At 34.0% G+C, this 25,511-nt stretch overlaps 2 protein-coding genes and 1 long non-coding RNA gene across 3 annotated transcripts; 1 reads left to right on the forward strand and 2 right to left on the reverse strand.

The window, feature by feature from the left end:
• Nucleotides 1-1,677: 1,677 nt before the first annotated feature.
• On the reverse strand, nucleotides 1,678-3,028 carry LOC141486215 (uncharacterized). Its single transcript, XM_074183943.1, has 2 exons — nucleotides 2,700-3,028; nucleotides 1,678-2,639 (listed from the first exon to the last, which is right to left on the reverse strand). The coding sequence occupies exons 1-2, from the start codon at nucleotides 2,792-2,794 to the stop codon at nucleotides 2,261-2,263; spliced, it is 474 nt and encodes a 157-aa protein (XP_074040044.1). The 5' UTR covers nucleotides 2,795-3,028; the 3' UTR covers nucleotides 1,678-2,260.
• Nucleotides 3,029-8,465: 5,437 nt separating this feature from the next.
• On the forward strand, nucleotides 8,466-9,882 carry LOC141486192 (uncharacterized). Its single transcript, XR_012467680.1, has 2 exons — nucleotides 8,466-9,156; nucleotides 9,629-9,882. It is a non-coding gene; the product is annotated as an uncharacterized lncRNA (long non-coding RNA).
• A 722-nt stretch (nucleotides 9,883-10,604) lies between these two features.
• LOC141486132 (uncharacterized) lies at nucleotides 10,605-25,231 on the reverse strand. The gene has a single exon (XM_074183855.1). The coding sequence runs from the start codon at nucleotides 17,571-17,573 to the stop codon at nucleotides 16,608-16,610; it is 966 nt and encodes a 321-aa protein (XP_074039956.1). The 5' UTR covers nucleotides 17,574-25,231; the 3' UTR covers nucleotides 10,605-16,607.
• Between the last annotated feature and the right edge of the window lie 280 nt (nucleotides 25,232-25,511).

Genomic DNA, 25,511 nt, shown 5'->3' on the forward strand with positions numbered 1-25,511 from the left:
CGATGAAAAGAAAAATGAAGTTCATTACATATTTGCTTGGAGTTTCGCCTATAGAAATGCAAGAAAAACTTATTGGGAATTTTTTGCCATTGATCGAACACGCTTCCAGCGACGTATTCGGAGCAGTTCAGCTTTTATGGATCCAATTCTAGAAAAATCACATAGACAAAAAATTTTCGACCAAAGATTTCGAGAAGAAGAAGAAGAGCTTGGAAAATTTTAATCTTATTCCTTGTTTTGATAACAGAAAAGTATAAATAGATTCATTGGATTTCTAGTTACTAATAACGTTTTATCTCAAACATGAATACACAACAATATGATCAAATTGACATTGACCAGTATACCAAAAATTTGATCAGAGAACTTTGTCCTGATATGGAAGAGCATAAAGTGTCTTCCGAAGCAAACCGTTTGATTATCAAAGCTTCCAGAATTCTTGAGAAGAGGAGAGCAAAACCACCAAATCAAATATATCGAAACAAAAATCCAAAGGATCCAGGAATTAGAAAATGAGTACCATTGTTTTATGAAAAATGTATGACAGATATAGTGTATGTATTAATAAAATTTCATCAATATTCTTGAGTTTTCTTCTGACTGTCATACCATGAACTTTCAAACTGATGTTAAAAGGGATATTGTTGAAGAACTTCATAAACAAGCCCGAATCAATTTCAATAGACGAAGAGTAATCATTAAGGTTTTCGATGACCTTTTTTAAGATGATTTAGTTGAGATGATACCATATGCTAAAGTGAATAAAGGATATAAATATATTCTAACTGTGATAAACTGTTTTTCGAAGTTTGCTTGGGCACTACCTTTAAAGAATAAGACAGCTAATGCTGTGTCCAAAGCTATGGAAGAAGTTTTACGTAAACAATCACCACAAAATTTACAAACTGATTCAGGTAAAGAATTTTTCAACTCAGAATTTAAGAAGTTGATGGAAAAATATAAAGTTAATGATTATAGTACGTTCAGTGGAAAGAAAGCATCAATAATTGAGAGATTTAATAGAACAATGAAGTCTTGGATGTATAAAGAATTCAATTTTCAGGGTAACTATAAGTGGCTTAATGTATTGAAGCATATTTTGGAAAAATATAACAATTCCACTCATAGAACCATTAAAATGAAACCTGCTGAAGTGAGTAAAAAAGATGAAAATAAATTACTTCACACAGCCTACAATCATATCAAACAAATTGACTCCAATAATAAATTCAAAGTAGGAGATCGTGTACGCATATCTAAATTACGAGGAATTTTCGATAAAAAATATTTTCCAAACTGGTCAACAGAAATTTTCACGATAGCAAAAGTACAATTGACAAATCCTGTAACCTATTTATTGAAAGATGATAAAAAGCAAGATATTTCAGGAGGTTTTTACAAAGAGCAATTACAAAAAGTAAAACATCCTGATATATATCTCGTAGAAAAAGTACTTGAAAGAAAGAATGGAAAAGTTTTCGTTAAATGGTTAGGATTCGATGACAAACATAATAGTTGGATAGATAAGAGAAATATTGCGTAATCAGCATTCGTATTATAAATACTGTATGAATCAGTATATTACTTCATTTTTACGGTGTCATTGAGTGTGGTATCATGTTTATCATCGATGTGCAAGGTTTTCAATATGGTAAAGAAAATTTTTCATGTAAAGAAATTGCAATTTTGAATGTTGAAAATGGAGTATGGTACCATCGAATGATTAATTTACCAATAGGCATCAATCAATATATGCCTCATGTGAAAAAACATATGAACTGGTGTACAAATAATCTACATGGATTGTCATGGCAGCATGAGCAAAGTTCAACAACAGTAGCAACCATCAACTACGAACAAATTTCGGAGTTCATCAATAATTGTGTTGGTTTTGATGCTGTTATAAGTGTGAAAGGTTGTGAAAAGAAAAAATGGTTAAGTCAACTCATTCAAAATGAAATTTCCGATTTGTATGAAGAAGGATGTCCTGCAATAGAAAATTTGAAAAGTTTTCTCAAGTCACACCATTGTATGAATCATTTAAATAACAGTTTGAATTGTGCACTAGAAAATGTTTTTTTATTGAAATATTGGTATTCACACTGTAAGAAATAAATTCTGAATTCTTGTTCTTATAGAAAATGAAATATTTACTTTTCACACATTCTTATTATACATGTGATATTTACTACATTGCAGAAATAAAAAAATATGTTTCTCAATTTTGTTTATTTTACTATAATAATTGAAATTTTCACAATCACAAAAAATCTTGGGATTCTTGGAAATAAGTAGGGTGTTGAGAGTTTTCTTCTTCAAAATCTTCGATTATGACAGGAGATAGTGATCGTGTTGGAAGGGGTAGAATTTCTTTTGATGATGATGATGAAGCCTTCAACTTTTTTGGTGGTGGAGGTGATGGAATAGCGTCCACGTCATCATCATCTTGTATATTGAAATTGAACCGTTTCACTGCTGTTTCCAGAAACCCCAATTCCTGTTCATTTTCAGCCATTGCCCGGGTTACTTTCACTGGCAAATTACCAAATTTCTTAGTCAAAGTAACCATCTTCGGACTGTATTTTAAATATACTAAAATACAGTCCTCAGATTTTTTTACGATCTGCTTCACACCATATCTATAACAATATGAAAAATTGTTCAAACACAAGTAATAATATTATTTGAAAATGACTTACCTGAATAATTGTTTAAGCACCACCATTGCCATATTGACGGGCAACATTTTTGTATTTGTAATATTGATAATTAAAGTTGTCGGAATAGTTGACATTTTTGTTGTTGTATCGATTCACTCGTAACTAGAATGATTTTCCAAAGACATAGATCCGTCAATTTATACTGTGAAATTGTGCTGAAAAAAATGAATAACATCGAACGTATGTTGTTCATGCAATGATAAACGAGTGCATTATCATGTATCAAGTACGTGATATAATTTTTCTATTAATAAATATCAATACCGCGTTACCATAACACACGTGTAAAGTTCATGATTTGCGAGTGCATTATCATGTATCAATTACGTGATGTAGTTTTTCCATTAAGAAATTCATTGCCATAAACAGACGTTTAAAGTTCATGATTTACATAATCATATAAAAGATGACCTCTAAATTATGGAAATAGCGCGCATTCAAAAGACAGCGGTTAGAGTCTTTATGAAATTTTACAATTGAAGGTGAACCTTAATAACTATACACCAATAAATGTAGGTATTTCCACATATATTGAAGTACCTAAATTCATTCAAAATAAAAAGGCTGTCCTTAACATTCAAAATAATGATCCGTACTGTTTTCTTTGGTCTATTGTGGCAGTTCTTCATCCATGTGCAACTAATGTCTGTAAAAAATCATCATATCCACATTTTTCTAATATATTGAAATATGAAGGGATTGAATTTCCACTCAAAATTAAAGATATAACAAATTTTGAGAAAATGAATAATATGTCAATAAACGTTTTCGGTATTGAAAAAAAGGAAATCGTTCTATCCGTTTGAGTAATCTTGAATTTTTAACAACAATTAATTTATTAATACTTCAAACCGAACATGATTTCGATGATGTTGATTCATGTGATGAAGAGGAATTGATGGACTTAGATGAAAATGTGAATAATTTCAAAACTATTTATCATTTTGCTCTAATAAAAGACATGACGCGGTTGTTGTGTGGACAAAGTGGTGACATAAATCACAAAAAGTTTTATTGTACCAAATGTCTCAACCATTTCTATTCACAGGAAGTATTGAACAACCATACACTGTGTCCGTAAAGTATGGAACAAAGTCATTTTTAGCTAAACAGGTCATTTTAAGAAATAATCCTGAAACACGTCGATTTTTGATGTTAATTTATGGTATTTTAAAATAATAATCTAATATACAGGGTGAATTACGTTCGAGTAATGACGTCACCGTCATTTTTTTTAAATGGAACACCCCCATTTTGTCTCAATTTTCGGATTACTCTAGCTGAGCTGATTCCAAAAATGTATCACATGTTGATTCCAATTGGTACAGGGTGGACAAAAATACAGTAGTTGTGTGTGCGCTAATAAAGTAACGCGTAACATTCTTTATTAGGTAAATCAACAATATTATCAAAAATACTTATGTCTAGCGGCAATTGGTTTAAATGTAACACCCCGTAGTTTGCTACATGTTTAGAGTAATAAAAATGAGCTGTTTCCAAACATGTTTGGTACTTGTGGTCTAGCAGACAGAATATGAAAGAAATTATTTCTTATCTACATTTATAAAAAACATAGTCGTCTAGTTTTTTGTGAAATATCATTATTTGTTTAGTAATTTATTGATGTTCAGTGACAGTTTAGTACTACAATATTTTGGTATTCGTGAATATTCGAATGATTGCTTAGATTTAATTGGAAGTAGAAATGGAGTTAAGTGTAAAACAAAGAATTGAAATACTTATGATGATTGGGTATGGAGACAGATCGCGAACTCAGATGGAAGTGTGCAATTTGTTTAATGATAAATATCCAGAAAGACCTATAACGCGTTCAACAGTCAGTAAGCTGAAAACGAAATTTCGAAAAACTGGTACGGTTGCAAATGTACGCAAATCAGGTCGTCCCCCTGCAAATGCTGATACAGCATTAGATGTTTTACTGAGTTTTGAAGAAGATGCGCACAATTCTGTTCGTAAAGTTAGTCGCGAAATCGGTGTTGGCAAAACAACGGTACAAAAACTATTGAAGCTTGAAAAATGGCATCCTTATAAAATCAAACTTGTGCAAGAATTAAACGAAGATGATCCCGATTGACGACTCCAATTTTGCGAAGAAATGATGGATAAATGTCACCGAGACCCTCTCTTGTAACAAAACGTTATTTTTTCTGATGAGTCCACTTTCACGTTAAATGGTGAGGTTAACCGTCAGAATTGTAGATACTGGGCAAAAGAAAACCCCTACTGGATGCGTGAGCATCATACACAATACCCTCAAAAGGTAAATGTATGGGCTGGAATTGTACGAAATTGAATCATTGGACCCTACTTTATCGAAGGTAATTTAAAGGAGGCAAAGTACCTTGAGTTTTTAAGGGAGTATCTCGTACCTACTTTACGTAATTTATTTCCCAGCAGACGTAATCCTGGAGGTTTTGATGAAAGTTTATGGTTTCAACAGGATGGTGCACCTCCACATTATGCTGTAGATGTTAGAAGGTACGTAGATGAAATTTTTCCGAACAGGTGGATTGGTAGACGTGGACCCACTGAATGGCCAGCGAGGTCACCAGATTTAAATCCTTTGGATTATTTTCTGTGGGGCCTTCTGAAGAATGTTATTTATAAAAAGAAACCAGCAAATATTGAAGATGTACAAGTGAAAATTCGAACAGAAATAAACAATATTACGCAAGAAACCATACACAAGGTTCAATAAGAATTTGTACACCGTTTGGGTTACTGTCAAATACAGCAAGGGCTGCAGTTCGAACATTCAATATAAAGTCATGTATTCCAGCATATTCTGTCCGCTAGACAATAAGTATTTTTGATAATATTGTTAATTTACCTAATAAAGAATGTTACGCGTTACTTTGTTACAACACACAACTACTGTATTTTTGTCCACCCTGTACCAATTGGAATCAACATGTGATACATTTTTGGAATCAGCTCAGCTAGAGTAATCCGAAAATTGAGACAAAATGGGGGTGTTCCATTTAAAAAAAATGACGGTGACGTCATTACTCGAAGGTAATTCACCCTGTATATTAGATTATTATTTTAAAATACGGTAAATTAACATCAAAAATCGACGTGTTTCAGGATTATTTCTTTAAATGACCTGTTTAGCTAAAAATCAATTTGTTCCATACTTTACGGACACAGTGTATATTCACCGGTAGAAAAATGAATAAAACCAAAATAACTCTACCATCTGAAAAAAAAAATTATCTTTCACAGACTTCAAAAATAAAGAACCCGTACCGTTTGTGATTTATTCAGACATTGAAAGCATTTTGGAAAAATATGAGGATGTGAAACCTAGTAAGAAAATTCGAATATTTCAAAAACATATTCCATGTAGTGTAGCATTTTACTTATTGTGTACTTTCGACAATTCAAAATAAAAATTCGAATTATATACTGGTAACGATTGTATCAGCTGGTTCGTCAAACGTTTACAACAGCTAGCTTTCGAATTAAATCCAGTATTTTCCAATGTGGTTCCAATGATTCCGCTATCACCTCAACAAAAACACGATTTCGATTCAGCCACTAACTGTCATATTTGTCTAAAACCATTCACAGAGGATCAGATCAAGGTTTAAGGACCATTGTCATATATCTGGAAAATTTCGTGGAGCAGCCCATTCCACCCCTTGCAACATTAACTATCAGAATGATAATATGATACCTGTTGTTTTTCATAATTTATCTGGTTACGATAGCCATTTCATTATTAGAGCTTTACCGAAAGAGGTTTCTGGTGCTGTCAGATTGTTACCAGTAAATAAAGAAAAATATATATCATTTAGTAAACAAATTGACAATACAAGTATAACATACCGATTCCTAGACTCTTTTCGTTTCATGGCAAGTAGTCTAGATAAATTGAGTTCATATTTAAATCATTCAGAAAAGGTAATCACAAAAAGTTTCTGTAAAAATCAAGAGGAATTTAAACTTTTATCTAAGAAAGGTATATTTCCATATGATTATTTTGATAGTTGGGATAAAATGAACATTGACAAATTACCACCGATCGAATGCTTTTTCAATAAATTGAGAAAGTGTGGTGTAACAGAAGATGAGTATTCACACGCTGTTAAAGTATGGGATACTTTTGAAATTCAAAATTCACAACAATATATGGAGTTATATTTGAAAACAGATGTATTACTTTTGGCTGACGTTTTTGAAAAATTTCGAAAAGTATGTATGAAAACATACGATTTGGAATGTTTGAAATATTACACTGCACCAGGTCTAGCTTATGCAAGTTGTTTAAACATTTCAAAGGTTACTTTGGAATTATTAGATGATGTAGATGAGCTAATGTTTATTGAAAGGGGTATAAGAGGAGGAATATCTCAATGTAGCAATAGATATGGTAAAGCTAATAATATTTACATGAAAAACGAGTTAACCCTGATCAACCCTCATCATATCTCATGTACTACGATGTTAATAACTTGTATGGTACAGCATTATCAGAATATATCAGAAATAATCAGAATTATCAGAATGGAAAAATAATACTGATTTCTATTCTGAAGATATATTTAATACACCTAATGATTCTGAATATGGTTACATATTAGAAGTTGACTTAGATTATCCTGTAGAACTTCAAAATGTTCATAAAGATCTTCCATTATGTCCTCAAAAAATGATTCCACCCTTATCATCATCAAAAAATCCAAAATTGTTAACAACACTTTTCGATAAAAAAAATTATGTTATCCATTATAGAAATTTGAAACAGGCAGTCAGTTTAGGTCTCAAAATCAGCAGAGTTCATGAAATTTTGAAATTTAAACAAATACCATGGTTAAAAACTTATATTGATTTGAATACGATGTTAAGACAAAACAGTAAAAATGAATTTGAGAAAATTTTTTATAAGGTAATGAACAATAGTATCTTTGGGAAAACAATAGAAAACTGTCGTAAATATAAAGATATTAAATTATGTACTAAGTGGGAGGGTAGATACGGAGCAAAAAGTCACATATCAAAACCGAATTTTCATAGTTTGACCATTTTTGATGATGATATGGTAATCATTGAAATGAAAAGAGTCAATATAGAACTGAATAAACCCAATTATGTGGGTTTCAGTGTTTTGGAAATTTCAAAAATTATTTTATATGACTTTCATTATAATTATATCAAACCTAAATTCAATGAAAATGCGAAATTGTTGTATACAGATACTGATTCATTGATTTACCACTTTTTCACCGATGACATTTTTGCACATATCAAAGAGGACAATTCGGAATTCCATTGGTAAATAAAAAAGTTTTAGGTTTGATGAAAGACGAAAACAATGGAAGAATTATGAAAGAGTTCATTGGCTTAAAGTCGGAAATGTATGCGATAAAAGTAGAACATGGAGAGAATGACGGGGAAAATTTGATAATTAAAATAGATAAAGGTGTCACCAGAGCCTCTCTCAAAACAATAAATTTTCAAAATTACTACGATTGTCTATTCGGAAATGAACATTTTGAAGTAACGGAAAATCTGATTCGTAGTAAAAAACATGAGGTATATACAATAAATCAAAGAAAAGTTGCATTAACTCCTTTCGATGACAAACGAATTGTAAATTATTTATCAAGTGATACATTGCCTTGGGGTTTCAAAATTTAATCCACACTTGTAATATTCATTTTTACAATTGATTAACTTACAACTTATATTTTAACACAATGGAAAAAACGTTTTATCTTGAGTTCTTTTTCCGATTGATTTGTGATTTTACAGAGCAATATGAACAAAGCAATCCAGGAAAATATTATTAGTAGCACTAATGGAAACGAACTTCCTCAAGTCAATGGTCCTTCAAAGTATCGGTGTAATGACAGGAGATGTTTGAGAGTTTATGAAAGTTTTTCATCAGAATATAACTTTTGCCCACCCTGTCATCAACGTCGGGATTCTGGGTCCTATAGACAAAGAATAAGGAACGAGAGGGATTCGAGAAGTCAGTTGAGGAGACAACAACTGACAGCATAACCATCATAACCGCTTCAACTGTTCATTATTCATTCAACAACCACATGAGGAATTTAATTTTTTGACCTCCAACATTGCACACTTTCTGTTTCAGTGAAAATCAAAAGATGAATTTTAGCGATTTATTCGAGGACACTTTATTGAAAGCATGTGAAGATATGGAAAAAACTTTACTACAACTCTGTAAAGAGAAAAAAGAAAAAAAATATAAACCTTAAAACGAAAGAATCCATTAAAAACGTATTATTTTGCAAACTGTGTGATACTCCAAAAGACAATAAGGAAGTATCGAAAAGAAGTACAAGACAGTATTGTGAAAATTGCAAAAAGAAAACCGTTTTTGAATTATAATCACCGAAGCATCTGAGAATTGATAAACGTTATGCAGACAATCGTGGAGTCATTCGTAAGTAACCAATAGCATCATTAACATCATTATGCCTGTACCAGTGAAATATAAGTGTACTAAATGTGGGGGAGAAACAAATTATCCGAATATATTATGTTTAGAATGTATAGTTGAACAGATTTCACGTGACGTATATGGTATAAAACATCCCTAATACAACTGTTACGTGTAGTAGTAATCGAGTTGCTTTCAAAGAAACACACACACACGCACAACGATAAAAATATGTATTTGTTGTACATTATTCTTCTACTTTCACAAATTTGCAACATCCTAACTTCAAAAGTTATTTATATCAATACACCATACAAGTTGGAAAAATGGTAGCTTTTTATTAATGGAAGTACATCTAGATACGATTATTTTGAATGAATATCCAGCTTTCTACTCTGAAAAATCAATACCGTTATGTAAGATAAACGAACAATATTCCTCAAACATTTTTGTAATTATTCTTCCATTTTTTCAGATTCTACGGTAACATGTAAGGACAAAGGAAAAAAGTATAGGTGCGGATACGTTATTGGATCACACGAAAACTTTCATCCCATTGTTCCATTCAAAAGCCGATTAATGTGCGGACATCATAGCATTGAACAATTTCATAAACCATCCATAACTTACAGAGGTTTCTGGTGGACAACTGTAAAAGATTTTTATGAATATGCAAATATTAATCTCAAAAAATATTTAGCTCTACCAGAAATTTGTTATGTATACTTATTGTCGTCTAAAAAAGATGAATTTTTGAAAATAACCCATACATTGTGAATACCTACTAATTAATAAACGTTAATAAATTACGTATTTCCTTTTTCACAATATTCATGTTCAATCATACATATGACCCTTAAGGTCAGCTAATCTGGTTAATTATCAGTGAAACACCAAATATTCCAACGAAATGCAACAAAGTATTCAAGTTTAATTATACATGTGACCTTAATGTCAGTTAATCTGGTTTTCTATCAGTAAAATAACAAATATTTCAACAAAATGCAACGAAAATATCCTAATTAAGTGCAACAAAGTATTCATGTTTACTTATACATATGACCTTAAGGTCAGCTAATCTGGTTTTTTATCAGTAAAATAGCAAATATTTCAACGAAATGCAACGAAAATATCCTAATTAAGTGCAACAAAGTATTCATGTTTACTTATACATATGACCTTAAGGTCAGCTAATCTGGTTTATTATCAGGCAAACAACAAGTATTCCAACGAAATGCAACGAAAATATCCTAATTAACTGCAACAAAGTTGTCTCAAGGTCAACTGGCGCATCGAATAAAACACATTGGCGTACGCCTGGGTACATGCTTTAACGAAAAGGGGTCGCCTGATGAGGGTTTCCGAACTGGGGTTGCCCGAAAAGGGTTGGCCGAAGACGATTCACTGAGCCAAAAGGTCTCTAATACGACACGGCTAATCTACACCAGCCGAGGCCTCTTCTTACAACACCCTCTGGTCATTGACCATCTCTTACAACCCTCTGGTCATTGACGATCTACAAGAACAAGGGTTGCTCAAGAACACATTGTCAACACCATTGTTCTTCGCCAACAAGGCCTTTTTGACACACTTCTTCATCCCAAACAACCGCACCCCTTACGCTATCGATGGACAGCTCGATGGCATGGTTACCATTGTATCTAGAACCACGTTAGCTATACTACTTATTTTATTAGTACGATTGGAAACGCTTGTACAAGCGAGTTAACACATTCGAATACGAGACTCGAGTCAGTTGGACTCGGGTTAGCGAGTACGAATCGATGCTTCCTAACTCGAGTACCGGAATCGAATCTGGCGTACTCGAATCAAAATAAATTGGTATTCGAGTAGGCGAGTTCTAAAGCAGGAATCGAGTCTGACTTGAATAAAACCGCTAACACATCGGCACATCACTAACTTTTTCCCTACATTTTTTCAGCTATCAAATTCAAACAATCGAAATGCAAGAAAGTTTTGCAACTCTTGCCAAAATCACCATAAGTTAAGCTATCATTTGAAAAAATATATTTTGTTATTTCAAGATAAGGTAATCAGAAACTGTTTTTTTCATTTTTATACCCGCGTAAGTCTCAAAGCACGTATCTAGTTGGTTACTGAGCAATGAAACTACTATAAAGAACTAGTTTGGCATACTAATTTACTGAGCTTCCTCTTCCTCTTGAAGGTGTCGAGGTGGTAAAATAGCAGTTTGGTGTTGTGAAAAATTTTCAGTAATGTAGTGAAATGTTTGAATATGATTGTTTTCATTCTATGATACTCCCAAATTTTCGAACGATTCTGCTGCATTGCGAATGGGTTCAATATACTCCTATTTTTGTAATCTTATGGTTGGTATTTGTGCTCAGGGTTGGTTCTGGTAATCAGGTACTCTAATGACACAGGAGGGGGTTGTACAAGCATATATAAGATATTCCAGGAACATGGACCCAGTTGTAAAAGTGTTTTGATTGTGTTCAACTGATAGTGTCAGTGTTCTTACCACTACTATTATATTCCTACGATTCGTTAGTTGGAATCATGGCAGAAGTAATCATCAAGGTGATTAAGTTTCCTTAGTGTGCTCTTATGAGGAGAACAACAGCCTCATCATGCTGTTGTTCATCACAATCATCATGGATTGTGAAATTTTGATTCGTCTTCCACCAGCGCAGTAACTGGACTTACATAAAATTTATATATTTGCATGTAAAATTGTTCGACTATGAAAAAATAAAGTATTTCAAAGAAAGAAAAAGTGTTGTTCGAACTTTATGTTTTTACTGAATCAGAAACGTATATTTTTTTGCTTTCGACACATGCTAACAACTTTAATTTTTTGTAATTTTGAAATGTTTCAAAGCTTACGTATTCAAAATCACTTCATTGTGAGATATTCACCTAACAGATTCTCAAAACGAAACACGTGTTTCGCCATACAATGGCTTCTTAGGGCGTGTGTAAATTCTTTACAGAATTTTGATTCGTCTTCCACCAGCGCAGTAACTGGACTTACATAAAATTTATATATTTGCATGTAAAATTGTTCGACTATGAAAAAATAAAATAATTCAAAGAAAGAAAAAGTGTTGTACGAACTTTATGTTTTTACCGAATCAGAAACGTATATTTTTTCGCTTTTAACACATGCTAACAACTTTGATTTTTTGTAAATTTCAAATGTTTCAAAGTTTATGTATTCAAAATCACTTCAGTGTGAGATATTCACCTAACAGATTCTCAAAACGAAACACGTGTTTCGCCATAAGATGGCTTCTTAGGGCGTTTATAAATTCTTTACAGTATTTGAATTAAAAAAGTTTCAAAACACAGTTTCCGTGTCAAAGTTGTGTTGTGGGTATTAAACAGTTATTTATTCGGATTAGAAATGATCCACAGTTTCCGCTGTCAGTTGTTGACAGTTAATCTGTAGATTATCAGAAAGCTTTCGTGAGACTTCGTTTATAATGTGCGACCACAGTCTTCGTGGGATTGTCCCATTGCACAAACAATTACTCATACATCAATCTGATGCATCAAGTACTAGTTGAGAGAAGCTTTGGCTTTCTACTTCTTCATATTTATAAAAAAAAATATGAATCTCATCGATAAGCTATGGAGTTTTAAAATTATTGGATGCGTTCTCAAAATACGAAAAGAAGTTTAAAGATTGTTCAATTTTAAAAATGGTTAGATAAGTGCATTATGAATAAAAAAAACAACTGTAAATTGTTATTGATTTTTTATATCGACAAATGAAATTAATCGGATATTTTTTTCTTATTCTATTCGTACAGTAGGAGATTTGAGCCGGTTCTAAGCCTCCCCCCACAACTATGACGTAATAATTGCTTTTTCTTGTTGTTGTTTAGTGAAGTCAAGGCAATGTGACCTTGAAGTGTCTGGTGATTTTTTTTTCATATGAGACTGTGTGTGTGTGTGTGGGAATGTACGGTACAGGGTTTCATCATGTGCTTGTCTATGTACAAACATACTTCGAAGATCCTCCAAGTAATGAATGTTCCATCAAGTTAGTAGTGGTGTGACGACACAGCAGCAACCGTTCATCGGTAAGAGAGCAAGATATTCACTCCACGACGTGTGGCTGAGTAATGCGTATTCATCGGTCTGCCCTCACCTCTCTCGATTTAGAGAAGGCTGTGACGTAACGCATCGCTCTACCCCAGCAGCAACCGTTCAACGGTAGGAGAGCTAGATGTGCACTCCAAGGCGGGTGGTTGAGTAATGCGTATCCATCGATGTGCTCTTACCTCCCTCGATGTGGTGATGGCAGTGACGTAAAGCATGACTCTACCCACACTCCCGATGGTGATGCGCAGGCGGCGAGGACTGTGCTATTCAAGAAGCGGGCGAGTATTGGTTATGTCAGTTTTCATCGAGTGAGTTAGTGAGAACATATCATAGAAAATGTATTCTTGTGAATGCGGTAAATCTTTTACTCGTAGTGACAACCTTCGTCGTCATCAGCTCCAGAGTTGCCAAGGAGGTCCATCAGTGAAACAAGTGAGATTAGATGACGCTGCAACACCTATGTACACATGTAATTGTTGTAATGTGACGATTCCATTGATTCAAGTGAATTCTCCCAATAGAAGTCTGCAACATAAGAATAATGCATGTGTACAATTCAGTGATGGTCTTGAAATTATAAATAGTGCTTTCAAGCGTTGGATTGCTACATACAGGGTGCAGATTTCCATTGTTTCCACCGATTACATGTTATTCTTTAACGAAATCAGGCAGAAAGTTATTGAATTATTGGAATCAGCTATCAGGGTTCTCAAAATCATCAAAGTGAATATGAAAGTATTTGGGAGTTATATTCTGCAAACGCAAGAACTGAAGGGAACCAAATCATTTAACTCTCAGAATAGAACAGTTGACCAATCTACTGATTTGAATTCCTTATTTGATGGATTTCGAAATGAAATTATCGCTTAAACAACAGAATTCCAGGAACGTGATTCAGGTAAGCATTTCTATCAAGTTATTGGATGTATCAGTAATTTTGATTTGTATTTGAGGTTGGACTTGTGAAAAAATCATGTTTCTGGAGGTGAACATCAATAAATACAGCCCGCTGAGTGGATGTTCATATTTGAAGCTACCTGAATATATAGAGCGTTGGAAGGCCGTGGTTAATGTCCGTAATGAAGATCAGCATTGTTTTGCATGGGCTATCACATCAGCACTACATGCTGCAATCGATAGAACGTCAGAAGTTTCATCATATCCACATTTCAATACTGTCATAGATGTAACAGATATGAATTTTCCGGTAAATTTGGAGGATATTGTGAAATTTGAGGACAAGAATGATATTTCAGTTAATGTGTACGGTTTAGAAAGTAAATTCGAAAGGGGTAAAATAGTGTATGAATTAATTGGACCATTACGTTACTCTCAGAGAAGACTTAGGAGACATGTCAATTTGTTACTTATCACAGATGATTTCGGTAATAGTCATTATTGTTGGATCAAAAATCTTTCAAGATAAGTTTCAAGCCAATTATCAGCTCATGAACATAAGAAATATTTTTGTGATGGATGTTTATTATATTTTTCCAATGAGCAATTACTATTGCGTTATAAGATAAATGATTGTAATCACTTGAGTACTACAACACCATCAACCAATTTCAAAGTCAAAGTCAAAGATAAAGTGGATGTCATCCCACAAACTAATGAGAAATATATCTCTCTCACAAAACATCTCTATACACATTCCTATACGGATAAAGATGGTAGGGTGAAGAAAAATTATTTGAAAATGAGATTCATTGATAGTTTCAGATTCATGCCTAGTTCTTTGGAGAATTTAGGAGCCAATTTAACATCTGATCAGTGTATCGAGATGCGCAAACATTTCCCACAAATTGAAAATTTCAATTTAATGAGAAAGAAAGGTGTATTTCCCTATAATTTTGTTGATGACATCGACAAACTGAATCATCCAAGACTTCCAACCAAAAATCAATTTTATGATAAACTCAATTGTGAACATATATCAGATAATGATTATGGGAGAGCTCAACTTGTTTGGAATTTGTTCGAATGTCAGAATTTGGGTGAATATTCTGATTTATATTTAAAGTCAGATGTGTAACTATTATGTGACATTTTTGAAAACTTTAGAAATATATCTGTTGATAAATATAAATTGGATCCGGCACATTACTTCACCGCACCAGGATTATCATGGGATGCCATGTTGAAATATACTAATATTGAATTAGAATTACTAACTGACATTGATATAGTTCACTTCTTTCAGAAAGGTATTCGCGGTGGAATCAGTCAATGTAGTGAAAGGAAACATAAAGCAAACAATACATTTTTACCGAATTATAATCCAAATGAACCATATGCAAATTCGAAAGTTCCCAAATTAATTCCAAATTTAAACGATAAAAGAAAATATATTGTTCACTATAGAAACTTACAGCAAGCTGTCAATCATGGCTTGTTAGTGATGAACACACATATAGTATTGAGGTTCAAGCATTCATGTTGGATGAAGCCCTATATAGATTTGAATACTGAAATGCGTAATCGGTCTAGGGTATTTGGGGTAGTTATTGGCCCTTTAAGGTCTGTCATTTTTGTAAATATGAACAGAAGTCATATTTGATCATAAAACGCAATTCACTATGTTTTGATTTATAGAGTAAACTTTGAACTTCTCCTTAAACACAATTGGATCATTCTGATAATAAACAAAAACATATTTTGAACGTCCCAAAATGAAAATATTCGAATCCACAGTAATTGGCCGCTATACTACAGAGATTGGCCATGTGATATTGTAGTTATTGGCCCATAATTACCAATTTATTTTGGAACTCTAAAACATAAGTGAGTGAATATCAAAGTGCTAATAAATATATAGTTGAGTCATTAATTCTGGATTTCATTAGATTAGATAAGATTTATACAATTTGTTGTTTCTTCAAACACGTTTTGCAATGGAAAATTGCAGAATTTGATTGATGTAAGTTGTGTCTTTTCATACATTGAATATGGTAAGATCTGGCACATTCCTGGCACTTGATTCCAAAATAATTTGTGAAAGATTATTTGCGCAAATATAGCATAGTCCAACAGATATCTTGATATTAAGCTCCTCCGATATCCCAACTTCTTTTATCAGATTTTTCAAAGGGTATTCTTCATTGGGGTTGAAAATAACTTCGGAAATGATATTTATGGAATTAGAATTTTTCAGTGTGAACGACTGTGTGTTTTGATTGAGTTTTTGATTTGATTGTGTCCTGGACTCGTTTTGAAACAAGTTTTTTGTAACACGCTGCATGCTTTGCGATACTTCTGCATTTTCCATTTTCGATACACATTCAACAATGTTCTTTTTGTTCGATTTTCTCATTTCCTTTCTTACAGGTTTCTTTTTTTATTCTCTATCGTCTTTTCTTTCTTCAATATCTTTTGTACCTGTCTTTTCCAATTCTCTTCCATTCAAAATATTCCCGGTCTAGATCTTCAAGATTAGGCTCTGTCGGTACCGATGGTTCACTCATATGTATATTATTTTGTCCTAACTCCAGTTGGTTTTCAATGGTAGTTAAATTAAATTCGTCTTGATATTCAGTTGGATCCAATTCGTTACTTTCTCCCCTACTTGTGTTTTTCTCTGGTTCTTTCCGCACAGTATGAAATTCTTTCCACAGTTTATGAAGCAGAATGAAATCTGTACAGTCATCATCAGTTTTTCCACAGAAGTTTTGAAACAGTTTAATTTTCTCTTCACCTAGGATATTTTGAAAGGTTTCGTAGCCCATTGGTTGTGGCTGTCTATTATACTTTTCATCCTCTTGTTTTTGATTTTGTCCCCCCAAACATTTTGAAAAATCTATCGAGTCTGGATTGAAAGGATATAATCCAGTGGCGCGAAACCCGTCAGTTATAGTCTTCTCCCTTGCATAATCTTTGACCACTTCCTCTAAAATGGGTGCGAATTTATCTTTTCCAAGAATACAATTCAAATTGTCTGTCCTCCATTTCAAAACTACTTTTTTCCAGCCACTTTTGATTGGCTTGAAAGCAGATACATCTGCTGGTTGAAGGATTCTAGTAGCGTTGGGATAAAGACAAATCAAAATAATTTTCAATTCTTTACAGATATCACTCAATTCGTATGTCAGGTGGGTGCTATGACCATCTACAAAAAGGATTATAGGAAACTTAATATTATTTTTCACCAAGGAGGGATGTAGGACATTGCAAATATAATCTTGGAAAACTTCTGCTTTCATCCATCCCGTATCGCTTATACCTATTCCCCATTCAGGTGGAACGGATGCAGCAATTTCAGCCTTCAATCTTTTTCCCGGATATATGATCATTGGTGGTGTTGTAAGACCTGTGGCAGAAAAGGTGAACATAACTGTAATATTCTGTTTAGAAGAGGCGTGTTCTACCTCGTAGATATTCTTAGAACCCCTTGGTGCCAACACTCTTGAATTCTTTGGACATAAATTGAAACAAGTTTCGTCACCATTAAAAATTCTTGAGGGATCAATCAATATCTCATCATATTCCTTAGATACCAAATAGATGTTAATGTCTCAAAACCATTTTCTAATGTCTTTCTCTGATACGTTGGAACTAGCGGAGGAAACAGCCTCAGGTGTTCGAATTGATAAAATGGTGTGGCGTCGAAGAAAGGCTTTATACCATCCCTCATGTGGATAATTATCCTTAAATTTTCGTGGTACTTTCTCTAAAACTGATTTGACGGCCGACTGGAGATCTTCCTTTCGTCTCGGAAACCCTTTTTGCGCATTTTCCACTACCCATTTGACCAGAAGCTCTTCTTCTGTACTGGTCAGTATGGGAGGTGGACCCGGACTTATTTTTGTGAACTTATCACTCCTCCTGAATTGTAGGGTTGCTCGAGGAATACTGAAATGTCTGGCGGCCTCTCTGAGTGGTACCCCATCATTAATTGTTTTCAAAGCACTTTGCAGCTGCTGCTCGCTATATTTTTTGGAATAGCGACCACCCTCTTCAACTTTAGGCATTTTGCACAGCTGAAAAAGCACAGAAATACAGTGATTGGCCCCAGTTGATTATAGTTATTGGCCTCCGGCCAACAACTGTGTATATATATTTTAACGCCTTCATTGCATAGTTTAATCATACCTATCCTTGTTTACTTGATCATTGTCATGTTCATAACAATCATATTCGAGCACAATAGATTTTATAGTCATTGGCCTAGGGGCCATTAACTGTTTATTGCTAATATTTCCAGGCAATCATTGGCCCCCATAATAAATTGAGATTTAGAGGTTGGAGCCATATAAATGGTCGAAAATCAATATATAATGCAATACAAACAATAAAAAACAACTATACCACATATTGCTTGTACAAAATTACGTGACTTGACTCACCTCAAATCACACTTTTCTCAGCAAAACACTGTTTTCACACACGAGTTATGCACCATGAAAGGAGATTACCGCCATTTTTGCGCAATTATGCCAACTGTGAAATTTGATATTATCTAGTGATAGAAAATAGTTTAGGTTTGTTTTAACGCCACCGGTGTATTCTGATAGTATGGATTACAGTTGTTATAAGCGTTTGAAAAATGCATGGCCAATGACTACGTGGGGGCCAACCACTGTATAGTTTACCCTACGGAAAAATTTATTTTATTACAGGAATATTATTGTTTTGGTTTTTATTGCCTTTCAGGAAAACCTTATACTTGAACAATTTTGGGCAATGGTGCTTTCTTTCTTGAATTTTTATGCAGAGTTGATTCTCATTACCTCTTGATTATACCAAATTTTCAAAAATGAGTCACATGTAGTTGAATCTTACGACATTGTACAAGATACTTCCGTATCTACTCTAATATTTTTCATGTAATCAGGATTAGATGTCAGTCAGTCACATATCAGAAATTATTTTTGATATTTCATGTTCACATTTTTATGAAGGTAATATAGCTGGAAAGTGTTTTGAATTACAGGTCCAACATTGGAGGTAAATAATGTTTTAAGTTGTATTTGAGTATACAGTATTATTTTCTTTATTTTCACAGGAATATTGTTTAATCGTTACTGTTTTTTATTCTTTTTCAGGAAATTATTACACTTGAACAGTTTTGGTCAATGGTGCTTCCTTTCTTGATTATAGCAAATTTTCAAAAATGGGCATGGAGTTCTGGCCTTGACGATTGACTTTGTCATTGATACATAAGCTTTGAATGTACCTAAGGTAATTGTACCCTTCACCGACCACTTAAGATTTTATTCAGTAACAGATTCACGAATAAGAAAACTAGATATTATTTTTTCTTCGTATCAATTTCAATAATTACCTTCAATATATTTATTTTAATCAATCACAAAGAAATATTGTTATTGTTAAATATACATTCTGAATAAAAGATTTAATAAGTATGTGCAATATTCATCAAATCGCTCCCTTCACCGACCGGCTTGCAAATATTCACAAATTACCGACCGATTTTGTCCCTATTACCAACCAGGATCACCTTAGTACTGACCATTTAAGCTATATCACCGACCTTCTATGGTGAATATTCAAAAACAAACATATTTGCTTGATAGAAAAAAAACACATTTGAATATGCTTATGAATGTATAATAAACTGATCTCTGATTGAAACAAAAAAAAATCTAATCAGGATAAAACTAGCAATAAAACAATGAAATTCAACTCGATTATGAAATAATGATAATATAAAAATTTCAGATACTTGAATGTTTTATTTCATTCATCTCTGGAATTGAAAAGATGCCCCGTTCATTAAAAGGTGTCGGAGGATAAATTTTACAAAAAATTTCATTTTCTGAATATGACAATATATCCTCTTTCTCTGGCCATTTCCAATGCGGACCACTTTTTGCCATAGTCTTGATTTTCAAACCCGTTTCATCTGGACCGAGGCTCACTCCTGAAAAATACTCTCCTTCATATATAATTACAGCATATTCTCCTTTCGGAACATCTAATTTATTTTTCCTTGTGATTTCACTGGTATCAAGTTTTTCCTTTTCCGCTGGATTTTCCGTTTTTTTTGCTCAGGCTCGATATTGAATCTTCTTTTTTTTCTTATTTGCTGACGATGTCGTTGGGATTTCAATAGAGTCGAAGTTTTCTTTTTTTCTCGTGTTTTTTGCTTTTGTTTTGCTTGGGTTCGATAACAAATCCAGTTTTTTTTCTGTTGTCAAGTGTTTTCTTTTCTTTTTTCTTTTTTTTGGCTTCGATTTTTTGTTGATATTCTAAAAACTCTTCCGATGTGGCTACTGTTGGTGTAATTTTTTTCATTACTTTTTCCCAACAGGGCACCCACTCGCATCAACCCAGTTAGTCAGATTTTCATAAAATTAGTGAACAGCACTGAAATCCATGCTGGTTGTCGATCATCAAATGATTTGGCTTCAGGTCTTCAGGTCAAGTTATTGACAATAGACAAGCCATATAATTGGAGTATACTTAGATGCTAAGGTTGGTTAGGTCCGAAGTGAGTGGGTCTATTCGACCCTCCACCACAACCCGCAAGGGTTTATTGTGGCCAAACTAACCCAGCTTCTTAACGAAGTCGATTAGCTTATATGGTGAGTGATCTTTCAGTTCAGATGGTAAGGTTATGGCTCTGCCGAACTCTAAAGACCTGATTCGGTCCCCAGCGGGGCAAGCACAAAGTATATGCTTTGTTAGTAAGGTAGTCGGATAGCCAAGTTGCAAGATTTCCACCGTGATACCCACGACAATCTTTCCATTCTGATTCTGCGTACGCCACAGCTCTCGCTCCCGAATTAAATTTACAGAGTGTTCAATTAGAGTTGTAAACTCGACATCAATCTCCTCTGTAGACTCGCCCCTGAACTAAATTTACAGGGAGGCCCGTTGGAGTCGTAAACTCGACATCCATCTCCTCTGTAGACTAGCTCTTGAACTATATTTACAGGGAGGCCCGTTGTATGGACTCCGTCCATAAAGGTCCTACGAGTAGCTAGGGAAAGAAGGTCCATCATGACAGAGCCCCGCATTACCATGACAAGTTGATGCTACGACGAGAGGGCGCTCGGTATCCAGATGCTGGGTTAAGTCGAATGATAAACCAACTCCAAATTTTGAATAATTAAGTTATTGGGGTTGTGTGGTTGACGCAGTCGAGAGTCCTGCTTAGATTACAGAATATCCCAACAGGGCACCCACCCGCACCAACCCAGTTAGTCAGATTTTCATAAAATTAGTGAACAGCACTGAAATCCATGCTGGTTGTCGATCATCAAATGATTTGGCTTCAAGTGAGAAGTCAGCCTCTTTAAATAGTTATGGGATAATTACTAACCAGTTGTTGGTCGGCCCTTTCTTTAAAATCGTAACGACCTTGCCAGTCTTTAGGTAATCTGGTGAATTACAATTTGAAAATGAGAGGTTCACAAGATAGATCAAAGGAGATATCATATAAGAGAGAACCATTTTCAGTAAAAATACTGGCATGTCATCAAAGCCAACATATCTCTTATTTTTTGAGTAGTCACTGGGCTAGGCTTGAAGACTGGCAGCAAACAATCTAAAGAAATGAACTTCAAAAGATCAAGCTAGTCTCGAATATACCTAGGTTGAATGGACTGACGCCTATCAGAAAACAACCACGAAGGACGTTGGATTATATCCGACAGGCTTCAGTGTAGGATTCTTCACAGAAAATTTCCTGCATATACAATTGGCAATACAACTGAAAGAGGCGACCTTCAATTTTACCAAGTGTGCCCGTTCCAAAATTGATGGTCACTCTTTCAGTTGTATCGCAGGAAATTTTCTGTGAAGATACTGATACCGAAAGTTTCGTTAAAATGATGAATTGATGGAGAGGTAGAAATTTTTGATCAAAGTTGTATTGTACATTATATTACAGAGCTACATTTCTTACATATCACATATAATTTAAAGCGATCAATGTGACAACTGGTGCTGCCTCATGTGATCCTTCCTAGTAAATCCTTTTCCACATTTGTCACAAAGGTGAGGTTTGACGTCCGTATGGTGGAACATATGCCGCTTTAGATCGGTTTTATAATTGTATTGTTTAGGACAAACCTCACATTTGTATGGTTTGTCTGAATTATGTCGTCCGGAATGCTGTTGTAGTAATTCGTAAGTAACAAACTTCTTGCCACATATCCTACATTTGAACGGTCTGTACTCACCATGAATTATATTCATATGTTGTCGTAGATAACTCGCTTTCGTGAAACATTTACCGCACGGTTCGCATTTATAATCACAAGTGTCAACTTCGCAGGAAGGAATATCGCCTTTATCACCCATCTTTTGTACAGGGTTCCATACGACACGGAAAGCTGTCTCACCATCTCGAACAAGCGAAAATTGATACGCATCAATATTTTTCCCTACATTAGCATTGTGTCGAGCTTCTTCTCGAACAAGCGAAAGATGATTTGCATCAATATTTTCCCCGTTAATAATATTGTTTTGCCTGGCCTCCATTTGTGTCCAAAAGTTTAGTTGAAATGATAAATTCTTAACTTCTAAGAATAAATTCTTTTAAATTCACAATTATTCGATAAACCAATCAGCACTAGTTCAAAACGTACACTGATTCATTTCATGATATCCGGTAATTTTATAGTACCTTCAGGTAATCGGCCGTCCGGCATTTAGCCTTCCGTTAGGTACCAGGATGTTGATGGGGACGAATACGAGTCCCGCTCGAACAATGAACATTTATTCGTACGAAACCGATTCTGAGCAATCTTTATTATGCAATAAACAGTTTAAGTAACTTTAAAATATTAATTGATGCCTGAGCAGAAATATCAATTTTCAAAAAAAAAACTGTAGAGAATTATTCAAAACGATTAAAAAAAATATTGAAATAACTGGAGTAACAAAAGGAGAGGTAGCAATTACTGAATCCATATTATTATCTATTGGAAAAAACAAAGTTGAACATAAAGTTTATATACACGATTTCGATATCGATTTTGACGGAATTTTAGTAGTAGTAGATATAAAAGATCAACAATTAAATTATGGTACAATTCCGTTGTGAAAAGCAACAAAAAAGATTGAAGATCAAAAACCAGAAGTGAAACAAAGTTAGAATGAAGTCACTCTTAACCCTGAAACATCATATACTGAAATAAATGATATTTTTGGTAAGTGCTTCTTTGAAAGTAAATACGACTATTATGAATATTCAGAAGACAGACGAAATTCCCATTTACAACATGAAAATCGAACGGAGAGTAGAAAAATATTCAAATTAAATTCAAAACTACGAAACACAGAAGCTATTTTGTTAGCTATTGAAAAAGACAAAGTTAGACTTCCAAATGCTCTTGTAAGAATAAATGAAAAAGGAAAATGTTCACCATGAACCGTGAATGGAAACGCAATTGAAAAATCTATTGACTTCCCAGACTTAAAATTTGAAAAATTTAATGAAATACAAAATGATTTTCCTGATTTTCCATATTGCTGAGATTTTGTATGAATCAAAATGGCGGGAAAACAATGAGGCGTTCATATCCAGGAATTTGATTCTATGTGTTCGGACTGGTCAGAAAAATTTCTCAATCATGAATAATGGCGAATGAAAGTCTGAAAGACTGGGCAGCACGGTTACGCAGTTTAGTGGCTGCGACAGTATTCTGCGACTTTTCTAAAGCCTTTAATTGCGTTGATCACAGAGTGCTGTTGAAAAAATTATTCCTTTATAGAATCAAAAGAACAATCATTAATTGGTTCCGATAATATCTTTCAGATAGAATTCAAATGGTGAAGTTGCAGAACATAAATTATAGTCTTTCGAAAATCACCTGTGGAGTCCTCCGAAGATCAGTGCTCGGTCCCATTTTGTTCATTATCTATGTGAATGACATCTAATATCGACATACAAGAAAAGTTTACAATGTTTGCAGACGATACAACTTTACTTTGGCATGGAAATAATACAGACTCTCTGAGAAATATAATTGAAACTGATTTAGAGAAAGTTAAATCTTGGTGTGCTTCAAATTCTTTATATTTCAATGTGAATAATACTAACATAATTTCGATTTAATTTGTTTCAGGAAAGCTAAGTCTCCAGAAGCATGTCATCGAAAATAACACGTGCACCAAATACTTGGCATTGTGGATTGATAATACTCTGAAATATCCCAACAAAAAACTTGCTTCTGGCTGCTACGCTATCAAGGTCATCACCAAGGAGTTGGGAATAGTAGCAGGAACAACATCTTACTTTTCATGAATCGAGTTTCATCTGATGTATGGTATCGCTTTCTGAGGTTTATATAGCAAGCAGTTGATGCAATCAGTGTCTGTTCTACATAAAAGGGCGATAAGATATATATGTAGAGCCAAGCGTTTGGACCACTGTAGACTACTCTTCATGAAGAGTAGAATACTAACAATCTACTGCATCTTCATTCTAGAAACAGTATGTCTAATTCAAATGAGAAAAAATACTTTTCCTTCCGAAAGAATATATAAACCCGACAAAATGCCAATATATCTCTGCCAAAGCCAACTTCAACAAAAATTCCATAATATTTGAAATTCGGAAGATATTCAATCATTTACCATTTGAAATGAAAAGTATAATAGAGTCAAATACATTTCGAAAACGTGTGAAGGAACTTGGAAGAATATCTCGAAGACAGATTTTGAGTACCTGAATCCTTGAAGACGAACCGAGTGATTTATTTATTGCATCTACATATGTATCGGTTATGACGAAGGCGCAGTAAAAGACCGACTTTAGGGAGAGAATGCAGGAGTCAAGTTATCGAAAGTGATTCAGATTGCATCCTCCAAATCAGCCAAGCCACCTTTCTTTCAGCTGAAGTTAAGCAAGAACCGGGGATCCATTTCGCCGACGCAAATTCACCTGCCACAACCGTCAACTATCGACGTCACGAAGCAGCTGTTCCAGAAGAAACAACGGTAGAGTAAAAACCAAACCCAATGTTCAGGTAAATTTAACAAAGGGACAATATCAATTAGACTGAAATCAGGTATGGAGGTGAGTTCGAATTTTTTAAAGCACAACCTTTACCATTTTCGATGAAAGAGAAGGTGTTTTTTTTTGGATTACATCCTTATGACGGGAAAAACCAAAAGCGAACAACGTTTTCGTTTAGAAACAATGCTTTGACGTTAACAAAAGGCAGGAATTAAATTTCTTGAAATAAATGTAATTTTTTTCAATCCTAAATATCTTATCTTGGAAGTTACATCGGTAAAGAAGGTTTGCATGCTTCTGATTCTGAAACTTTCGCTATTATTAATGCACCGATTCT

This window comes from Leptinotarsa decemlineata, unplaced genomic scaffold (genome assembly GCF_025532065.1).
Source record: "Leptinotarsa decemlineata unplaced genomic scaffold, Ldec_3_MD MMD2_tig00026347_RagTag_RagTag, whole genome shotgun sequence".
Lineage (NCBI taxonomy): Eukaryota > Metazoa > Arthropoda > Insecta > Coleoptera > Chrysomelidae > Leptinotarsa > Leptinotarsa decemlineata.

Excerpts from the sequence above, each read along its gene's own strand:
- LOC141486215 (XM_074183943.1), bottom strand. The coding sequence starts at position 2,794 with ATGTCAACTATTCCGACAACTTTAATTATCAATATTACAAATACAAAA. Across the intron at positions 2,640-2,699 it reads GTGCTTAAACAATTATTCAG|ATATGGTGTGAAGCAGATCG; the intron begins GTAAGTCATTTT and ends ATATTGTTATAG.
- LOC141486132 (XM_074183855.1), bottom strand. The coding sequence starts at position 17,573 with ATGTTCACCTTTTCTGCCACAGGTCTTACAACACCACCAATGATCATA.